At 44.5% G+C, this 15,905-nt stretch overlaps 1 protein-coding gene across 1 annotated transcript in view; it reads right to left on the bottom strand.

Annotated features, from left to right (window-relative positions):
* lrp2b (low density lipoprotein receptor-related protein 2b) overlaps nt 1-15,905 on the bottom strand; it is a 116,031-nt gene that overhangs the window by 10,243 nt on the left and 89,883 nt on the right. Inside the window, exons 65-72 of the mRNA XM_090202411.1 lie at nt 11,445-11,567; nt 10,031-10,159; nt 4,767-4,898; nt 2,331-2,456; nt 1,852-1,995; nt 1,318-1,483; nt 877-1,005; nt 321-541 (exon numbers count right to left, since the gene is read on the bottom strand). Of these exons, the coding sequence (XP_090058537.1) occupies nt 321-541; nt 877-1,005; nt 1,318-1,483; nt 1,852-1,995; nt 2,331-2,456; nt 4,767-4,898; nt 10,031-10,159; nt 11,445-11,567 (1,170 nt within the window). The remainder of the gene's footprint in view (nt 1-320; nt 542-876; nt 1,006-1,317; nt 1,484-1,851; nt 1,996-2,330; nt 2,457-4,766; nt 4,899-10,030; nt 10,160-11,444; nt 11,568-15,905) is intronic.

Here is a 15,905-nt window from a genome sequence, read left to right as displayed (position 1 = left end):
TAGAAATGACAGGTTACCGATGAAAGAAAATAGGGTTAGAAACCATGAACCACCTTAAATTTCTGTTCATTTTCAGACCTATAAGTAGTCCAATGTCAAAACGAACCAATTCTCCACACACTTAGATTGAGTGTAATGTCCCTTTAAAGAATTAAAAAAGCATGAAGTTTGAATAGTAAGTCAGCCGACTGTCACAGAGAGGCAGGGCAATCGTATGATAGAGTTTTGTACAAGTAAAGCAAACGATAAAAAATAAGACTATTTTCAGGTCATGTGTTTCCCTCCACCCCATTGTGTATTACTCCGCCCTCCAGCCTCACCAATATACAGTGCAGTGCGGCGGTCTTCTCCGGAAGGTAGCACCGACTCAATGCGACTCTCCTTGGCATCGGACCAGTACACCCGGTCACCGTTGGCGTAGTCGATTGACAGGCCTGTGGGAAAACCCAGGCCGTCGGGCACCAGGACATTCCGGTGCTGCCCGTCCAACCATGAGTACTCGATCCTGGCCGCGGTTCCGCGGTCCGCCCAGTACAGCATCCTGGATGAAGATGGTAAAGTGGAAAAGGAAAATGAGGGATAAGTGTTTCACCTTCAGTAGATTTATTTTGCAAGGGGATTTTCAGACGTCAGATTTTTTTGTCCAAAGAATTCCGAGGTCAACGACAAATATGACCATGTCTCATCCATGACTGCTTGCTCGTCAATTGTGAAAACTGTCGTACTGCGATGATCCATCAATTTTGCAGTTGAAACCAGTTCACAGTTTCTATGTGTATGAATTTTTTGGGACAAAACAATTGTGAGCCTCTCGAAGCATCATCCACAGCTTCCAATACAAGTCCCAGACTCATTGCAGCCTACAATGATTCTCACCCCAGTCGAGGATTGACAGCCACAGCAGAGGGATGGTCAATGTCCGTCTTGACCAGGTGCTTCCTGTAGCGCCCGTCCAGCATGGCCACCTCTACCCTCTTGACTCTCGAGTCCGCCCAGTACAGGTTCCTATTCACAGGAAAATAAAGAACGTGTTATGTTATGTCCCAAACATGTTATAGCACTGCATATCAAAGTCATTCATAGCCATTAACATAAATATAACAAGTAACGTGTAGATACCACTGCCATGACAATTTCAGTGATCGATATATATTAGCTAACAGATTACATTACATTTCCATAATGTGAACATTTCAGAATATGAATGAAACACAAAACCACACAGTAGGGGAGTATGCCCAGTTCTTCATTACAAGGGAAGCTGAACAACAAACAAACAAATAAGTAAATAAAAGAGGCGCAGCCATGCCATCCTACCTTCCGACCCAGTCAACAGCGATGCCATCTGGTGTGGTAATGTATTTGATGCCCAGGTCGACAGCGGCGGCAATATTGTTGCTATTGTCATCCACTGTGGGTATATATGCCCTCTTGATGGCGCCTGCCGCATTGTCCTTCCCCTCCACCGTGAAATACACCATACCTGAGAAAGACGCGGAGAGCTTACTCAGCTCTCTTTTAACGCGGAGACCTTATTTTTGTCAGGATTATTATTTTGCATCACTTAGTCCCGTTTGAATATAATTAGTAACTTTTTTATGATATTGATGACAATTAAGGTTTTCCATGTAAGTTTAACTAACATGTTAAACATGTATTTGAATATGCATTCCTGACTTTGATGAGTAAAGTTTCTTTGGAAGCATAATGTTTCTTTGTTTCTTTGTAAATGAAAAATGAAAAAATAAATTACATTTAAAAAAAAAAAACTAATAAAAGAGTATTTTTAGTATTATCGTAGCTATTTTGTCTGGGTCATAGGAGGCAGCTAATTTTGTTTGTGTGACATACTGAGTCCAGTGTTGTTGTGGTCCCAGTCATAGTCCAGAGCCATGATGTGCTCCTGCTCCTCGAGGAAGTCATGGTAGGCCTCCATCTGCAAGTTGAACTTCCGGATACGGATATTCTCTGGGAGCAACAGGAGTGGCCCGGCACCTGGTAAGTTTGTGTTGAAGTAGGAAAGAGTTCATTTTTTAAGTTTCCCCATAAAACATTTCTCCATAAACATCGATAAATGAATAGCAACTGTAATAACAACAATATTGTTACTCTTTGTTCATAATAGTGTATAATATTATGGAGATTATTTTGAAATCCCAAACAGTCCATTTATAGGCCTAAACAGTACTAAAATGAGATAGAAACAACAAACTGTTAATTTGCAAATTAGACAACTGGTCTTTAATTAGCAAAATACTTAGCAATTAGCATATTTCTAAAGCAAAGCTTTCTCAGTTCTAAACAACAGTATGGTAGAGGTGTGAACTCACCCTCAGCTTCACACTGGTTGCCATTGCCCACTTTGCGGTACCCGGGGGCACACTCACAGTCGTACCCGCCCTTGGTGTTCTTGCAGACCTGCGGGCAAGTCCCATGTACCTCACACTCGTTGATATCTGGGGAAAATTTCGGTAGAAAGTTAAGTAACTATATGTGCTTGTTATTGTTTATAGGGTAGCAAGGTCTAGGTAGGGGTGGGTGGATGTCAGGAAGTGATTTTGCCCTCCATATTGTAAACGTGGACTTAAATATTATTTTCTAAGCAAAACATGTTTTGGACAAAGAATTGACCAATACTGTATATAACCACAAAAAGGAGTTGTACTAATGCTGCTTTTTTACCACAAACACTTTGATTCATGTTCTTTCAGAGGGTTATCTACGCTGCGTTGATTGTGTTTCGTTGTTTTCAGTGAACAACAACTCTACAAGGAAGAGATGGAACGAAAGCAACGATCCAGTTAATAAACAATATTCATGTTGCTTATGTCTGTGTGGGTGTAGTCTAAGTTGAATGTTGTTTAAGTGAATTCTGGAGTGTGTGTGGCATGCATGTATCGTGATAGGTCAACATATTTTAAACGTGTATTTGTCCATATATAGACACATCCTATGAGTTTTAATCAAATCAACTATATGCACTGAGCTTGTCTGGTGCTTTAAGCGCTCTGTCTGATTAAATAATTAACCTAAGGCCGATGTCCGCGCCCTCGTGGAAATCAAACTCGCATGGTACAAAAATCCCCATTAAAGTCTGTCAGTTTAATCTAGAGATATCAATTTGACATTGGACGCATCTCAGTCGACCGCATCCGCCTAAGTAACACTTCCGTAGCTGCAGTGAAAGGTGATAGAACTAGAGCGGTGTTTGTCCGAACACGATGACCCGAAGATCGGTATACTCACAAAATAGTCTGTAGCGTCCGAATGGTTTGGCCTAGGAACTATTATGACCCCTCTATGGAAAGACGAGAATCTTGCTCTATGACACCCCCACAAGCGTCTTGGGACTCATCTGCAGTCGGTACCACCGATTTGCCAACGTCTGTCTGTAGCGCCCAAACGGTTTGGGCTACACACTAATATGACCCCTCTGTGTAAAGGTGAGAGTCTTGTTTTGCTCTAGGCCTCAAAAGACTAGTCTGAAGGTCCCATTGTACTAGTTGAAACAAAACAGTATATGGACACTGTTTAGTGACAAAAATAAGGGGTTAAATACATGTACAAAAAAATACAACAAAATGTTTCCTGATCTTTCTTACATCTCTGAGATATAGGACAGACACTTCAGAACAAACGTCATTTAGGTTTTTTTTTTGGGACTATCTGCTGTTCCATGTAATGAATCTGTTATTCAATGCGTTTGAATGGGCTAATAGCAGTAAGGCCCAAAAATTATTTTTATAATATTTTTTGTTATATATTTTTTTGATACTTCAAGGCGTCTTAAAATTAAAAAAATCAAATAGAAAAATTATCCTTGGTATGACTTTCTTAAAACAATTCCATTTATCTTAAAAACGACTAACCCTGCTAATGATAATGACATTACTTATAACGATGATCATGAAAATAACAATAACAAGGAGATCAAGAAAAGGAGGCTTATTGTTATTATAAATATTATTTTCCTGACAATTTGGAACAGTATAAAACACTAAATAAACAAGCAATACCAGAGAGTCTGTTCTAATGAAAAAAATTATAGCACAGCAAATATTAAAAACAGCCGAATTTGTGAAATTGTTTATCCGACATGTTGTCTTGCATGAGGCTTGGTACTCACGGGAATCAGTAGGCTGTTAAACAAACACTCAAACAGGCAACACAAGCAGGATCTGTCTTACTTCTGTAGATAAACTATACATGGATGATAAAAAAAACAGGCACATTTAACAGTTAGGCTATTGATTATAGATAGACCTAATTAAGTTTGGGTTTCCTCTCTCCTCACTTTTCTTAGACAATTAAGGCAAGGGCTGTTTTCTCGCCTCCTAACTCTGCTGCTGCCTCCACCACATTGTTCTCAACACCAATATAGTGGTTAACTTTGCTATTATGCACATAGCAACATGGTCTAGGAAAAGGCATCAATTCAAAGGCACGCTCATGTTTCAGAACAGCGGACAGCAACCACTATCAAACGAGGGAGAAAGCGCATTTTTTATAAAATATATTTTAAAAATTATTAGTGTCGTACCATTGTCCTTAACCATATGCAATTTCAGTAGCACATGCCTTAGTGATGGACTGCGCCATCCCCACAGCCTCCACAATGGAGTAGTCCACTCAGATAGGTGTCTTGTACATCATGATTATTATTTTTTTTGCTCAACTAAAGAAATCTCGGTCAAACAACAAACAGCCTATCGACCAGACGACTAAATTGGGTCAACCCTAGTGAGAATGTCTTTATATGTGTGTACCTATGCAGTTGAAGGTGCTGTCCGGGTCCACTCTGTATCCAGGTCTACAGGAGCAGATGAAGCCGGTCCTGTTCAGGTGGGTACACTCGTGCTGACACAGTTTCTCCTCACAGGTCCGGTCATGGCCAAAATCTGAAACGGGGCACACAATGGGTCACTTTCTCCATTTGTCTAAATCAGCTTTTGATAAGATCACAGTAATAAACAATTGTTTAAAGTGAAGGATTCTGGTTCAGGCTATGAAAGTAGGATTAAACCCAATCCCCGAGGCCCACCAGCCATTCCATAATTTAGTTGTACTCCAACACTTGCACACCCGTTGCTGATTAGTTCACTAGTTTCAGTGGTGTTTGAATACATCAAATACATGGAATTGCGGTGGAGAAAGGTTGAGGTAAATTACCTACATTACATAATAGATCACGTGAAGACAGCATCTGCATAAGGACAATGCATCTTCATTTATACATTTTAAATGTGTTAGTTTGTCAAATATGTTGTTTAATTCCACCCAAAGTGTGTTTCATTTCATTCAAACCTTGCTATACAAGTACCATCAACTGCACCTTCAACAGTTTCAAGTGTTTGTCTTTTCAGTTTGAGTGTGTTGATTTTCATTACTGTGTTAATTATTGATCTTAGTTATTGTGTGTTGCTTTGGAATGGTGTCTGTTTGAACAGTGTAGGAGACATACTTAGTGAAAGGTGGTAGACATGCTTTTATGCTCTGCAGGAAAGTTTGTTGATTTTATAACCTTTAGCATTGTTTTTTATTTTTGTTTTTTATTTCACCTTTATTTAACCAGGTTGGCCAGTTGAGAACAAGTTCTCATTTACAACAACTGCGACAAGATAAAGCAAAGCAGTGCGACAAAAAACAACAACAACAGAGTTACAAATGGCATAAACAAAACGTACAGTCAGTAACACAACAGTAAAAATGTACAGTGTGAGCAAATGTAGAAGATTAGGGAGGTAAAGAAATAAATAGGCCATAGAGGCGAAATAATTACAATTTAGCATTAACACAGGAGTGATAGATGTGCAGATGATGATGTGCAAGTAGAGATACTGGGGTGCAAAAGAGAAAAAAGATAAACAACAATATGGGGATGAGGTAGTTGTGTGTGCTATTTACAGATTGGCTCTGTACAGGTACAGTGATTGGTAAGCTGCTCTGACAGCTGATGCTTAAAGTTAGAGAGAGAGAGACAGAGGGAGCTACAAGTCTCCAGCTTCGTGATTTTTGCAATTCGTTCCAGTCGTTGGCAGCAGAGAATTGGAAGGAAGAGCGGCCAAAGTAGGTGTTGGCTTTGGGGATGACCAGTGAAATACACCTGCTGGAGCACGTGCTACGGGTGGGTGTTGCTATGGTGACCAGTGAGCTGAGATAAGGTGGGACTTTACCTAGCAAAGGCTTATAGATGACCTGGGGCCAGTGGGTTTGGCGACGAATATGTAGCGAGGGCCAGCCAACGAGAGCATACAGGTCACCGGTGGGTAGTATATGGGGCTTTGGTGACAAAACAGATGGCACTGTTTGCTGAGTAGAGTGTTGGAGGCTATTTTGTAAATGACATCGCCAAAGTCAAGGATCGGTAGTATAGTCAGTTTTACGAGGGTATTGACAGTGATGAGGGGTGGTCGTTTGACCGCGGACCCATTACTGAGGCAGTGATCGCTGAGATCCTGGTTGAAGACAGCAGAGGTGTATTTAGAGGGCAAGTTGGTCAGGATGATATCTAAGAGGATGCCCATGGTTACGGATTTAGGGTTGTACCGGGTAGGTTCCTTGATAATTTGTGTGAGATTGAGGGAATCTAGATTAGATTGTAGGACGGCCAGCTTAGATTGTACATATCCCAGTTTAGTTCACCTATCAGTACAAACTCTGAAGAAAGATGGGGGGCAATCAATTCACATATGGTGTCCAGGGCACAGCTGGGGGCTGATGGGGGTCTATAACAAGCAGCAACGGTGAGAGACTTGTTTCTGGAAAGGTGGATTTTTAAAAGTAGAAGCTCGAATTGTTTGGGCACAGACCTGGATAGTATGACAGAACTCTACAGGCTATCGCTGCAGTAGATTGCAACTCCGCCCCCTTTGGCAGTTATATCTTGTCGGAAAATGCTGTAGTTGGGGATGGAAATGTAAGAATTTTTGGTGGCCTTCCTAAGCCAGGATTCGGACATGGCTAAGACATCAGGGTTGGCAGAGTGTGCTAAAGCAGTGAATAAAATAAACTTAGGGAGTAGGCTTCTGATGTTAACATGCATGAAACCAAGGCTTTTATGGTTACAGAAGTCAACAAATGAGAGCGCCTGGGGAACAGGTGTGGTGCTGGGGGCTGCAGGGCCTGGATTAACCTCGACATCACCAGAGGAATAGAGGAGGAGTAGGATAAGGGTATGGCTAAAAGCTATAAGAACTGGTCGCCTAGTGCATTTGGAACAGAGAGTAAAAGTGGCAGATTTCTGGGCATGGTAGAATAGATTCAGGGCATAATGTACAGACAAGGGTATGGTAGGATGAGGGAACAGTGGAGTAAACCTAGGCATTGAGTGACGATGAGAGGTTTTGTCTCTAGAGGCACCAGTTAAGCCATGTGAGGTCACCGCATGTGTGGGGGGAGGTGGGACAAAAGGGCTCTCTAAGTAAGGCATGCTGGGCAGGGCTGGGGGCTCTACAGTAAAATAAGACAATAATAACTAACCAAAACAACAATAGACAAGGCATATTGACATTAGGGTCCAATGAGTCAGGGAGCCTTCGGTAGCCACTACTACGCTAGGCGAGCTGGAGACATGGCGATTCAGAGCTAGTGGGGCGGGAATGGCAGATGGGCTTCGGCAACGTCGCAACGGAAAAGCCTGCTGAAAACACCTCGGGCGATTACGTCGGCAGACCAGTCGTGATAGATCGGTGGGGTTCCGTGTCGGCAATAAAGGGTCCATGCCAATTGGCAAAAGAGGTATAGTAGACCAAGAATTAGCTGGTAGACCTCTTTGGCTAGCCGGGAGAAGGCCTAGCTCGAAGCTAGCTCAAGGCTAACTGGTGCTTGCTTCGGGACAGGTGTGTTAACCAGCAATAGCCACTCGATTGCAGCTAGCTAGCTGTGACGATCCGGTGTAATGGTCCAGGGCTTGCTGCAAGAATCCGGTGATGAGGTAGAGAAAAAGCAGTCCGATATGCTCTGGGTTGATATCGCGCTGTGCAGACTGGCAGGTATTGACCGAGCTGAAGCTGGCTGGTGTCCGAGTTAACGGTGAAGACCGCTAGCAGGGGCTAACTGACTACTAGCTAGTTAGCTGGCTAGCTTCTGATGGGGGTTCCGATTCTAAAGTATAAAAATAGCAGAACCGTATGACATTGGGTGAGGCGGGTTGCAGGAAAGTATATTCAGTTCGTAGATGGAAAGTGAGATTAAAATATATATGGAAAAAAGCGAGGAAAACGACCATTTACACAGGACAAGACAAACACGTCCGACTGCTACGCCATCTTGGATCAATCGCCTGTATTTTAACCAATTTTTTAACCCATCTGTTTTACAATAATTATTTACAGATTTAGAAAATGTTTCCAGTCCATTTACCATTTTAATAAGCCTCTTAGTGTGCATGGGTACGGCCAGTTCCTTCACAGATACAGTTGAAGTCAGTCGAAGCATACATACACCTTAGCCAAATACATTTAAACTCAGTTTTTCACAATTCCTGACATTTAATCCTAGTAAAAATTCCCCGTTTTAGGCCAGTTTATTTTAAGAATGTGAAATGTCAGAATAATAGTAGAGAGAATAATTTATTTAATTTTATTTATTTTATCACATTCCCAGTTGGTCAGAAGTTTACATACAATCATTTAGTATTTGGTAGAATTGCCTTTAAATTGTTTAACTTGGGTCAAACGTTTTGGGTAGACTTCCACAAGCTTCCCACAATAATGACAGAGCTGGTGTAACTTAGTCAGGTTTGTAGGCCTCCTTGCTCGCACACGCTTTATCAGTTCTGCCCACAAATTTTCTATAGCATTGAGATCATGGCTTTGTGATGGTCACTCCAATACCTTGACTTTGTTGTCCTTAAGCCACCCAAGTATGCTTGGGGTCATTGTCCATTTGGACCCATTGAGATGTTGCTTCAATATATCCACATAATTTTCCTTCCTTATGTTGCCATCTATTTTGTGAAGTGCACCAGTCCCTCCCTGCAGCAAAGCACCCCCACAACATGATGCTGCCACCCCCATGCTTCACCGTGTTCTTTGGCTTGTTCTTTGGCCTTTTTCCTCCAAACATAACGATGACCATTATGGCCAAACAGTTCTATTTTTGTTTCATCAGACCAGAGGACATTTCTCCAAAAAGTATGATCTTTGTCCCCATGTGCAGTTGCAAACCGTAGTCTGGCTTTTTTATAGAGAGGTTTGGAGCAGTGGCTTCTTCCTTGCTGAGTGGCCTTTCAGGTTATGTCGATATAGGACTCGTTTTACTGTGGATATAGATACTTTCGGACCTGTTTCCTCCAGCATCTTCACAAGGTCCTTTGCTGTTGTACTGGGATTGATTTGCACGTTTCACACCAAAGTACGTTCAGCTCTAGGAGACAGAACGTGTCTTCTTCCTGAGCGGTATGACGGCTGCGTGGTCCCATGGTGTTTATACTTGCGTACTATTGTTTGTACAGATGAAAGTGGTACCTTCATGCATTCTACAATTTTTTTAATCTGAGGCTGATTTCTTTAGATTTTCCCATGATTTCAAGCAAAGAGGCACTGAGTTTGAAGGTAGGCCTTGAAATACATCCACAATTACACCTCCAATTAACTAAAATTATGTCAATTAGCCTATCAGAAGCTTCTAAAGCCATGGCATCATTTTCTGTAATTTTCCAAGCTGTTTAAAGGCACACTCAACTTAGTGTATGTAAACTTCTGACCCACTGGAATTGTGATACAGTGAATTATAAGTGAGATAATCTGTCTGTAAACAGTTGTTGTAAAAATTACTTGTGTCATGCACAAAGTACAGGTCCTAACCGACTTAAAGAACTATAGTTTGTTAACAAGAAATTTGTGGAGTGGTTGAAAAACTAGTTTTAATGACTCCAACCTAAGTGTATGGAAACTTCCGACTTCAAATGTACATTGCAGATCATGTTTACTCATTTGTAAAGTATCAACAATGTAATACAAATAATTATGAGCAATGGGTTTTGCTCTCTCAGAAGATTCATGTTGTGAGAGAGTGATGTTGAACTCACTGCAGCCTATCTCGTCAGTGAGGTCCCCACAGTTGTCATTGTGGTCACACACATAGGGCAGGGCAACACACTGTCCATTGGTACATTTGAACTCCTGGAGCGTGCAAGGAGCCAGGGTGGGCTCACGGCCTGTAAGGAAACACACACACACACACACACACACATGCTAGGATGAGCACACACACACGCACGCTAGGATGAGCACACGCACACGCTAGGATGAGCACACACACACACAGGCACACAAATATTTAAAACACAATCAAAAGGTGCATTCAACTCTTAATGTATTTTTTGTCTCATCCTGTTGTACCCCCAAAAATATTACAAAACTACCTAAATTCATAACAGCAATCTCGTCTAAAAATTATTTGCCTAGATTGATTTTTATCCCGGATTGTACAACAATGAAACAAATAACTACTTTTGTTTTATCTCTAATATTGTTGTTTCAATAGGGATAAATGCTGCCCCTCTTGCCTTTCACCCTTCATTCGAGATTAAGTCACTGAGTGCCTGTCCATCTGCACTTTAACATAGAGGGTCATCTAACAAAGTCATTATCCATGGAATGTTCGGGAAGATTCCATTGGAAAAAGTACACTGAGTGTACAAAACATGCTCTTTCCATGACATGACCAGCTGAATCCAAGTGAAAGCTATGATCCCTTATTGATGTCACCTGTTAAATACACTTCAATCAGTTTAGATGAAGGGGAGGAGACAGGTTAAAGAAGGATATTTGAGACAATTGAGACATGGATTGTGTATGTGTGCAATTCAGAGGGTGAATGGGCAAGACAAAAGATTTAAGTGCCTTTGAACGGGGTATGATAGTAGGTGCCAGGCGCACTGGTTTTGAGTGCGCCAAGAACTGCAACGCTGCTAGGTCTTTCATGTTCAACAGTTTCCTGTGTGTATCAAGAATGGTCCACTACCCAAAGGACATCTAGCCAACTTGACACAACTGTGGAAAGCATCGGAGCCAACATGTGCCAGCATCCCTGTGGAAAGCTTTCGACACCTTGTAGTCCACGGCCCAACAAATTGAGTCTGTTCTGGGGGCAACAGTGGATTAAACTCAATATTAAGAGTGTTTTTAAAACTCAGTGCATATTGCAATACATTTTCAAATATAAGGGCTGTGTTCACTGAACCTTGACCTAATGAATATTTGGGTTAGGGATACGTTCACGCAAACATAATCATAATACTATTTGCATAAGGGCAAATAAGTCATTAGGGCTGTTTTAACTAAACCTAGATAAACCCCAATATGTTGCACTAGGGCTATGTTCACTTCACTAAACATCCCTACAGGTTGCATTATTTCTGCGTTTATTAAACCTAACCTCCACAACATATTGCATTAGGGCAGCATTCACAAATGTTGCGTTGGAGGTGCGTTGCTTACAGAGATCCTCCTTCTCATCACTTCCGTCCCCACAGTCGTCCTTCTGGTTACACAGATTCCCAGAGTAGATGCAGTAGCCGTTAGCGCAGCGGAACCTTGATGGCATCTCACAGGTGATGTTCACTGGCAAACAACACCAAAGAAGGAAATGGGTATTAATTAATTTGACAAACATACACACATACACACGACTGTATTTCTACTGTATTATTGGTTGCCCTGAGCCCTATACTACGAATTTGGCTTGAGGATTTAGCGAGGTAAATTTGGTCAACTCGGGATAACCGATGACACGAAAGTGGCTCACCTTTAAGCCAGTTAAATTTCTATGGCAACGAATCCTTCGGAACTAACCTGCTCCGGAGCAGGCTATCTCCGGGATAGCTCCAATTATTCTGAATGAAGGGTTTGAGCCGTGAGTTGGGGACCAATCAAATTAGATTCCTCCCGTTTGCAAAGAGTGCATCATCATCATCAGACGACTGATTAAATATTTCATTAATCAAATGTTTTTTTGTGTTAAAAATATAAATATTCAAATACATACAGTGGGGTCTGAAATCATTGACATCCTTGATAAAGATGAGCAAAAATGACTGAAAAAAAACAACAATTAATATACTGAGGGCTTTTTTTTCGGCTGGCGGTAGGAAGTGCAAGTGTCAAACGCATATTAGTTTCAAATCAAAAGTTATTAGTCACATGCGCCAAATACAGTGAAACGCTTACTTACAAGCCCCTAACCAACAATGCAGTTACAAAAAAATATGAATAAGAAATAAAAGGAACAAGTAATTAAAGAGTAGCAGTAAAATAACAATAATGAGAGTATATACAAGGGATACCGGTACAGAGTCAATGTGCGGGGGCACAGGTTAGTCAATAAAAAAAAGTGGTCAGATGTGTCACGAACCTCGCCGAGGTTGGTGCCTCTTCCTGTTCGGGCGGTGCTCGGCGGTCGTCGTCGCCGGCCTATTAGCTGCCATCGATTCCCTTTCCGTTTGTTTTGGGTTATTGGTTAATTGGGTACACCTGTTTTGTATTAGGATTTGTTTGTAGGGTATTTAAGGGCACTAGGCCCGCTGGGTATTTGTGCGGGCTTGTTTTTGTTACTCTGTGTTTTGTTGGTGTGATTTATTATTGTATTTATTCTCCGGACTGTTTAGTCCTGTTGTTGTTTTGGACTAGCAACGTATTTACGCCCTGTGTGTTGGCGTGACTGTTTTTGTTGCGCTGGGGAATAAATCTGAGGAAAACGACTGAACCCTGCTCTCTGCGCCTGATTCCACCCACCACACCTAGTAGATCGTAACAGAAGCCCGCACCACCTGAAATGGAGTCAGCAGGAGCAGCGACCACTCCTCTCCCCACTATGGAGGAGCGCGTTCATCACCATACAGCTGTCCTCCATCGGATTGGTACCGCGATGGACCAGATGATGGAGAGGATGGAACGATGGGAGCGGAGTGGTCTCCCGACATCTACCCCAGCTCCCCCACTCCCGACACCACCTACTCCACCTACATCGTCCTCTGGGTCCGGCGCACTACGTCTCTCCCCCCCGAGGGAGTACGATGGAGCGGCTGCTGGGTGCCAGGGATTTTTGCTCCAGCTGGAGCTCTACCTGGCTACCGTGCGTCCGGCTCCCTCGGGTGAGGAGAGTGTGAGCCTCCTCGTCTCCTGTTTAACGGGCAGGGCCCTGGACTGGGCTAACGCAGTCTGGAACAGTCCAGACTCAGCTCGGGACAACTACCTGGAGTTCACTCGCCGTTTCCGAGCAGTGTTCGATCATCCACCAGAGGGTAAAGCGGCGGGTGAGCGACTGTTCCACCTCAGACAGGAGACGAGGAGCGCGCAGGACTTCGCGTTGGAGTTTAGGACCCTAGCTGCTGGTGCTGGGTGGAATGACAGGGCCCTGATGGACCATTACCGGTGTAGTCTCCGGGAGGACGTCCGCCGGGAGCTGGCTTGCAGGGACACAACTCTCTCCCTGGATGAACTAATAGACATGTCTATTCGATTGGACACCCTGCTAGCTGCCCGCGGGCGTTCAGAAGGGGTCCTGTTAATTCCACCGTCCAGCTCTCCCACTCCCACTCCGATGGAGTTGGGAGGAGCTGCATCTAGGGGGATCAGAGGGGGCTCCTCCTGCTCCTATTGTGGACGGAGAGGACACACTTCGGACCGGTGTTGGAGGAGTCCCTCTGGGAGTCGAGATGGTCGGCAGAGCGCTCCTCGGCCACCCCAGGTGAGTAAGCACCAAACTCACCCAGAGCTCCCTGTTGGTCACATGTTTTTGTTAATTTTTTTCCCTGCATTTTTCCCCTCTCTTCAGCATAAGGCGCTAGTCGATTCAGGCGCAGCTGTGAGCTTTATGGATCGTGGACTCGCCCGTAAATTGGGTATTCCGTTAGTGCAGATAGACCCACCTGTCCCCGTGCACTCCTTAGATAGCCGACCGCTAGGGTCAGGGCTGGTCAGGGAGGCCACGATTCCGCTGGACATGGTAACGCAGGGGAATCATAGGGAGAGGATCAGTTTCTACCTTATTGATTCACCTGGGTTTCCGGTGGTGTTGGGGGTTCCCTGGCTGGCTATTCACAATCCCCTTATTTCCTGGAAACAGGGGGCTCTTAAGGGGTGGTCAGACGAGTGTTCAGAGAGGTGTTTAGGAGTTTCCATCGGTGCCACGACGGTGGAGAGTCCAGACCAGGTTTCCACCGTGCGCATTCCCCCAGAATATGCCGATTTGGCTATCGCTTTTAGTAAGAGGAAAGCGACCAAATTACCACCCCATCGACGGTGGGATTGCGTGATAAACCTCCTGGAGAACGCTGCACTTCCCCGGAGTCATGTGTACCCACTGTCACAGGAGGAGACGCTGGCTATGGAAACATATGTCACGGAAGCTCTGAGACAGGGGTACATTCGGCCCTCCATGTCACCCGTCTCCTCGAGTTTCTTTTTTGTGAGGAAAAAGGAGGGAGGTCTGCGTCCGTGCATTGATTATCGAGGTCTCAATTCGATCACAGTGGGTTTTAGTTATCCGCTACCTCTCATCGCTACGGCGGTGGAATCATTCCACGGAGCGCGTTTCTTCACAAAACTGGACCTCAGGAGCGCGTATAATCTGGTGCGTATTCGGGGAGGAGACGAGTGGAAAACAGCGTTTAGTACCACATCAGGCCACTATGAGTACCTCGTCATGCCGTATGGGTTGAAAAATGCTCCAGCCGTCTTTCAATCCTTTGTAGATGAGATTCTCAGGGACTTGCACGGGCAGGGTGTGGTAGTCTATATTGATGACATCTTGATTTATTCTGCCACACGCGCCGCGCATGTTTCCCTGGTGCGCAAGGTTCTTGGGCGACTGCTGGAGCATGACCTATACGTCAAGGCTGAGAAATGTGTGTTTTCCAAACCAGCCGTTTCCTTCCTGGGTTATCGCATTTCCAGCTCGGGGATGATGATGGAGTGTGACCGCGTTAATGCCGTGCGTAATTGGCCGACTCCGACCACGGTAAAGGAGGTGCAGCGGTTTTTAGGGTTTGCCAATTACTACCGGAGGTTTATCCGGGGTTTTGGCCAAGTAGCGGCGCCCATTACCTCACTGCTGAAGGGAGGGCCGGTGCGTTTGCGGTGGTCAGCAGAGGCTGATGGAGCCTTCAACCAGTTGAAGGCACTGTTCACTGGGGCTCCCGTGTTGGCGCATCCGGACCCTTCGTTAGCATTCATAGTGGAGGTGGATGCGTCCGAGGCTGGGGTTGGAGCCGTGCTGTCTCAGCGCTCGGGTACGCCACCGAAGCTCCGTCCCTGCGCTTTCTTTTCTAAGAAGCTGGGTCCGGCAGAGCGGAACTATGATGTGGGAGACCGGGAGTTACTAGCTATGGTAAAGGCCCTGAAGGTGTGGAGACACTGGCTAGAGGGGGCTAAACACCCTTTTCTCATCTGGACTGATCACCGTAATCTGGAGTATATTCGTGCAGCGAGGAGACTGAATCCGCGCCAGGCTAGGTGGGCCATGTTCTTTACACGTTTTAGATTTACGATCTCTTACAGACCAGGTTCCCTCAACACTAAGGCCGACGCGCTGTCCCGTCTCTATGACACTGAGGACCGGTCTATCGAACCCACTCCCATCCTTCCTGCTTCTCGGCTGGTGGCCCCAGTGGTATGGGAGGTGGACGCGGACATCGAGCGGGCGTTGAGGGTTGAACCTGCGCCTGCACAGTGTCCGACTGGCAGAAGTTACGTACCGCTTGGTGTTCGTGATAAGTTGATTCGGTGGGCTCACACACTACCGTCTGCGGGTCATCCGGGGATCGATAGGACAGTGCGGGGTCTTAGAGGGAAATACTGGTGGCCCACCTTAGCTAGGGATGTGAGGATCTATGTCTCTTCCTGTTCGGTATGCGCCCAGAGTAAGGCTCCTAGGCACCTTCCTAGAGGGAAGTTACAGCC

Source organism: Oncorhynchus mykiss, chromosome 16, assembly GCF_057628025.1.
Source record: "Oncorhynchus mykiss isolate SJ-2025 chromosome 16, ASM5762802v1, whole genome shotgun sequence".
Lineage (NCBI taxonomy): Eukaryota > Metazoa > Chordata > Actinopteri > Salmoniformes > Salmonidae > Oncorhynchus > Oncorhynchus mykiss.
The sequence above is the reverse complement of the archived record's forward strand: the minus strand, read 5'-3'. Positions and strand labels throughout refer to the sequence as shown.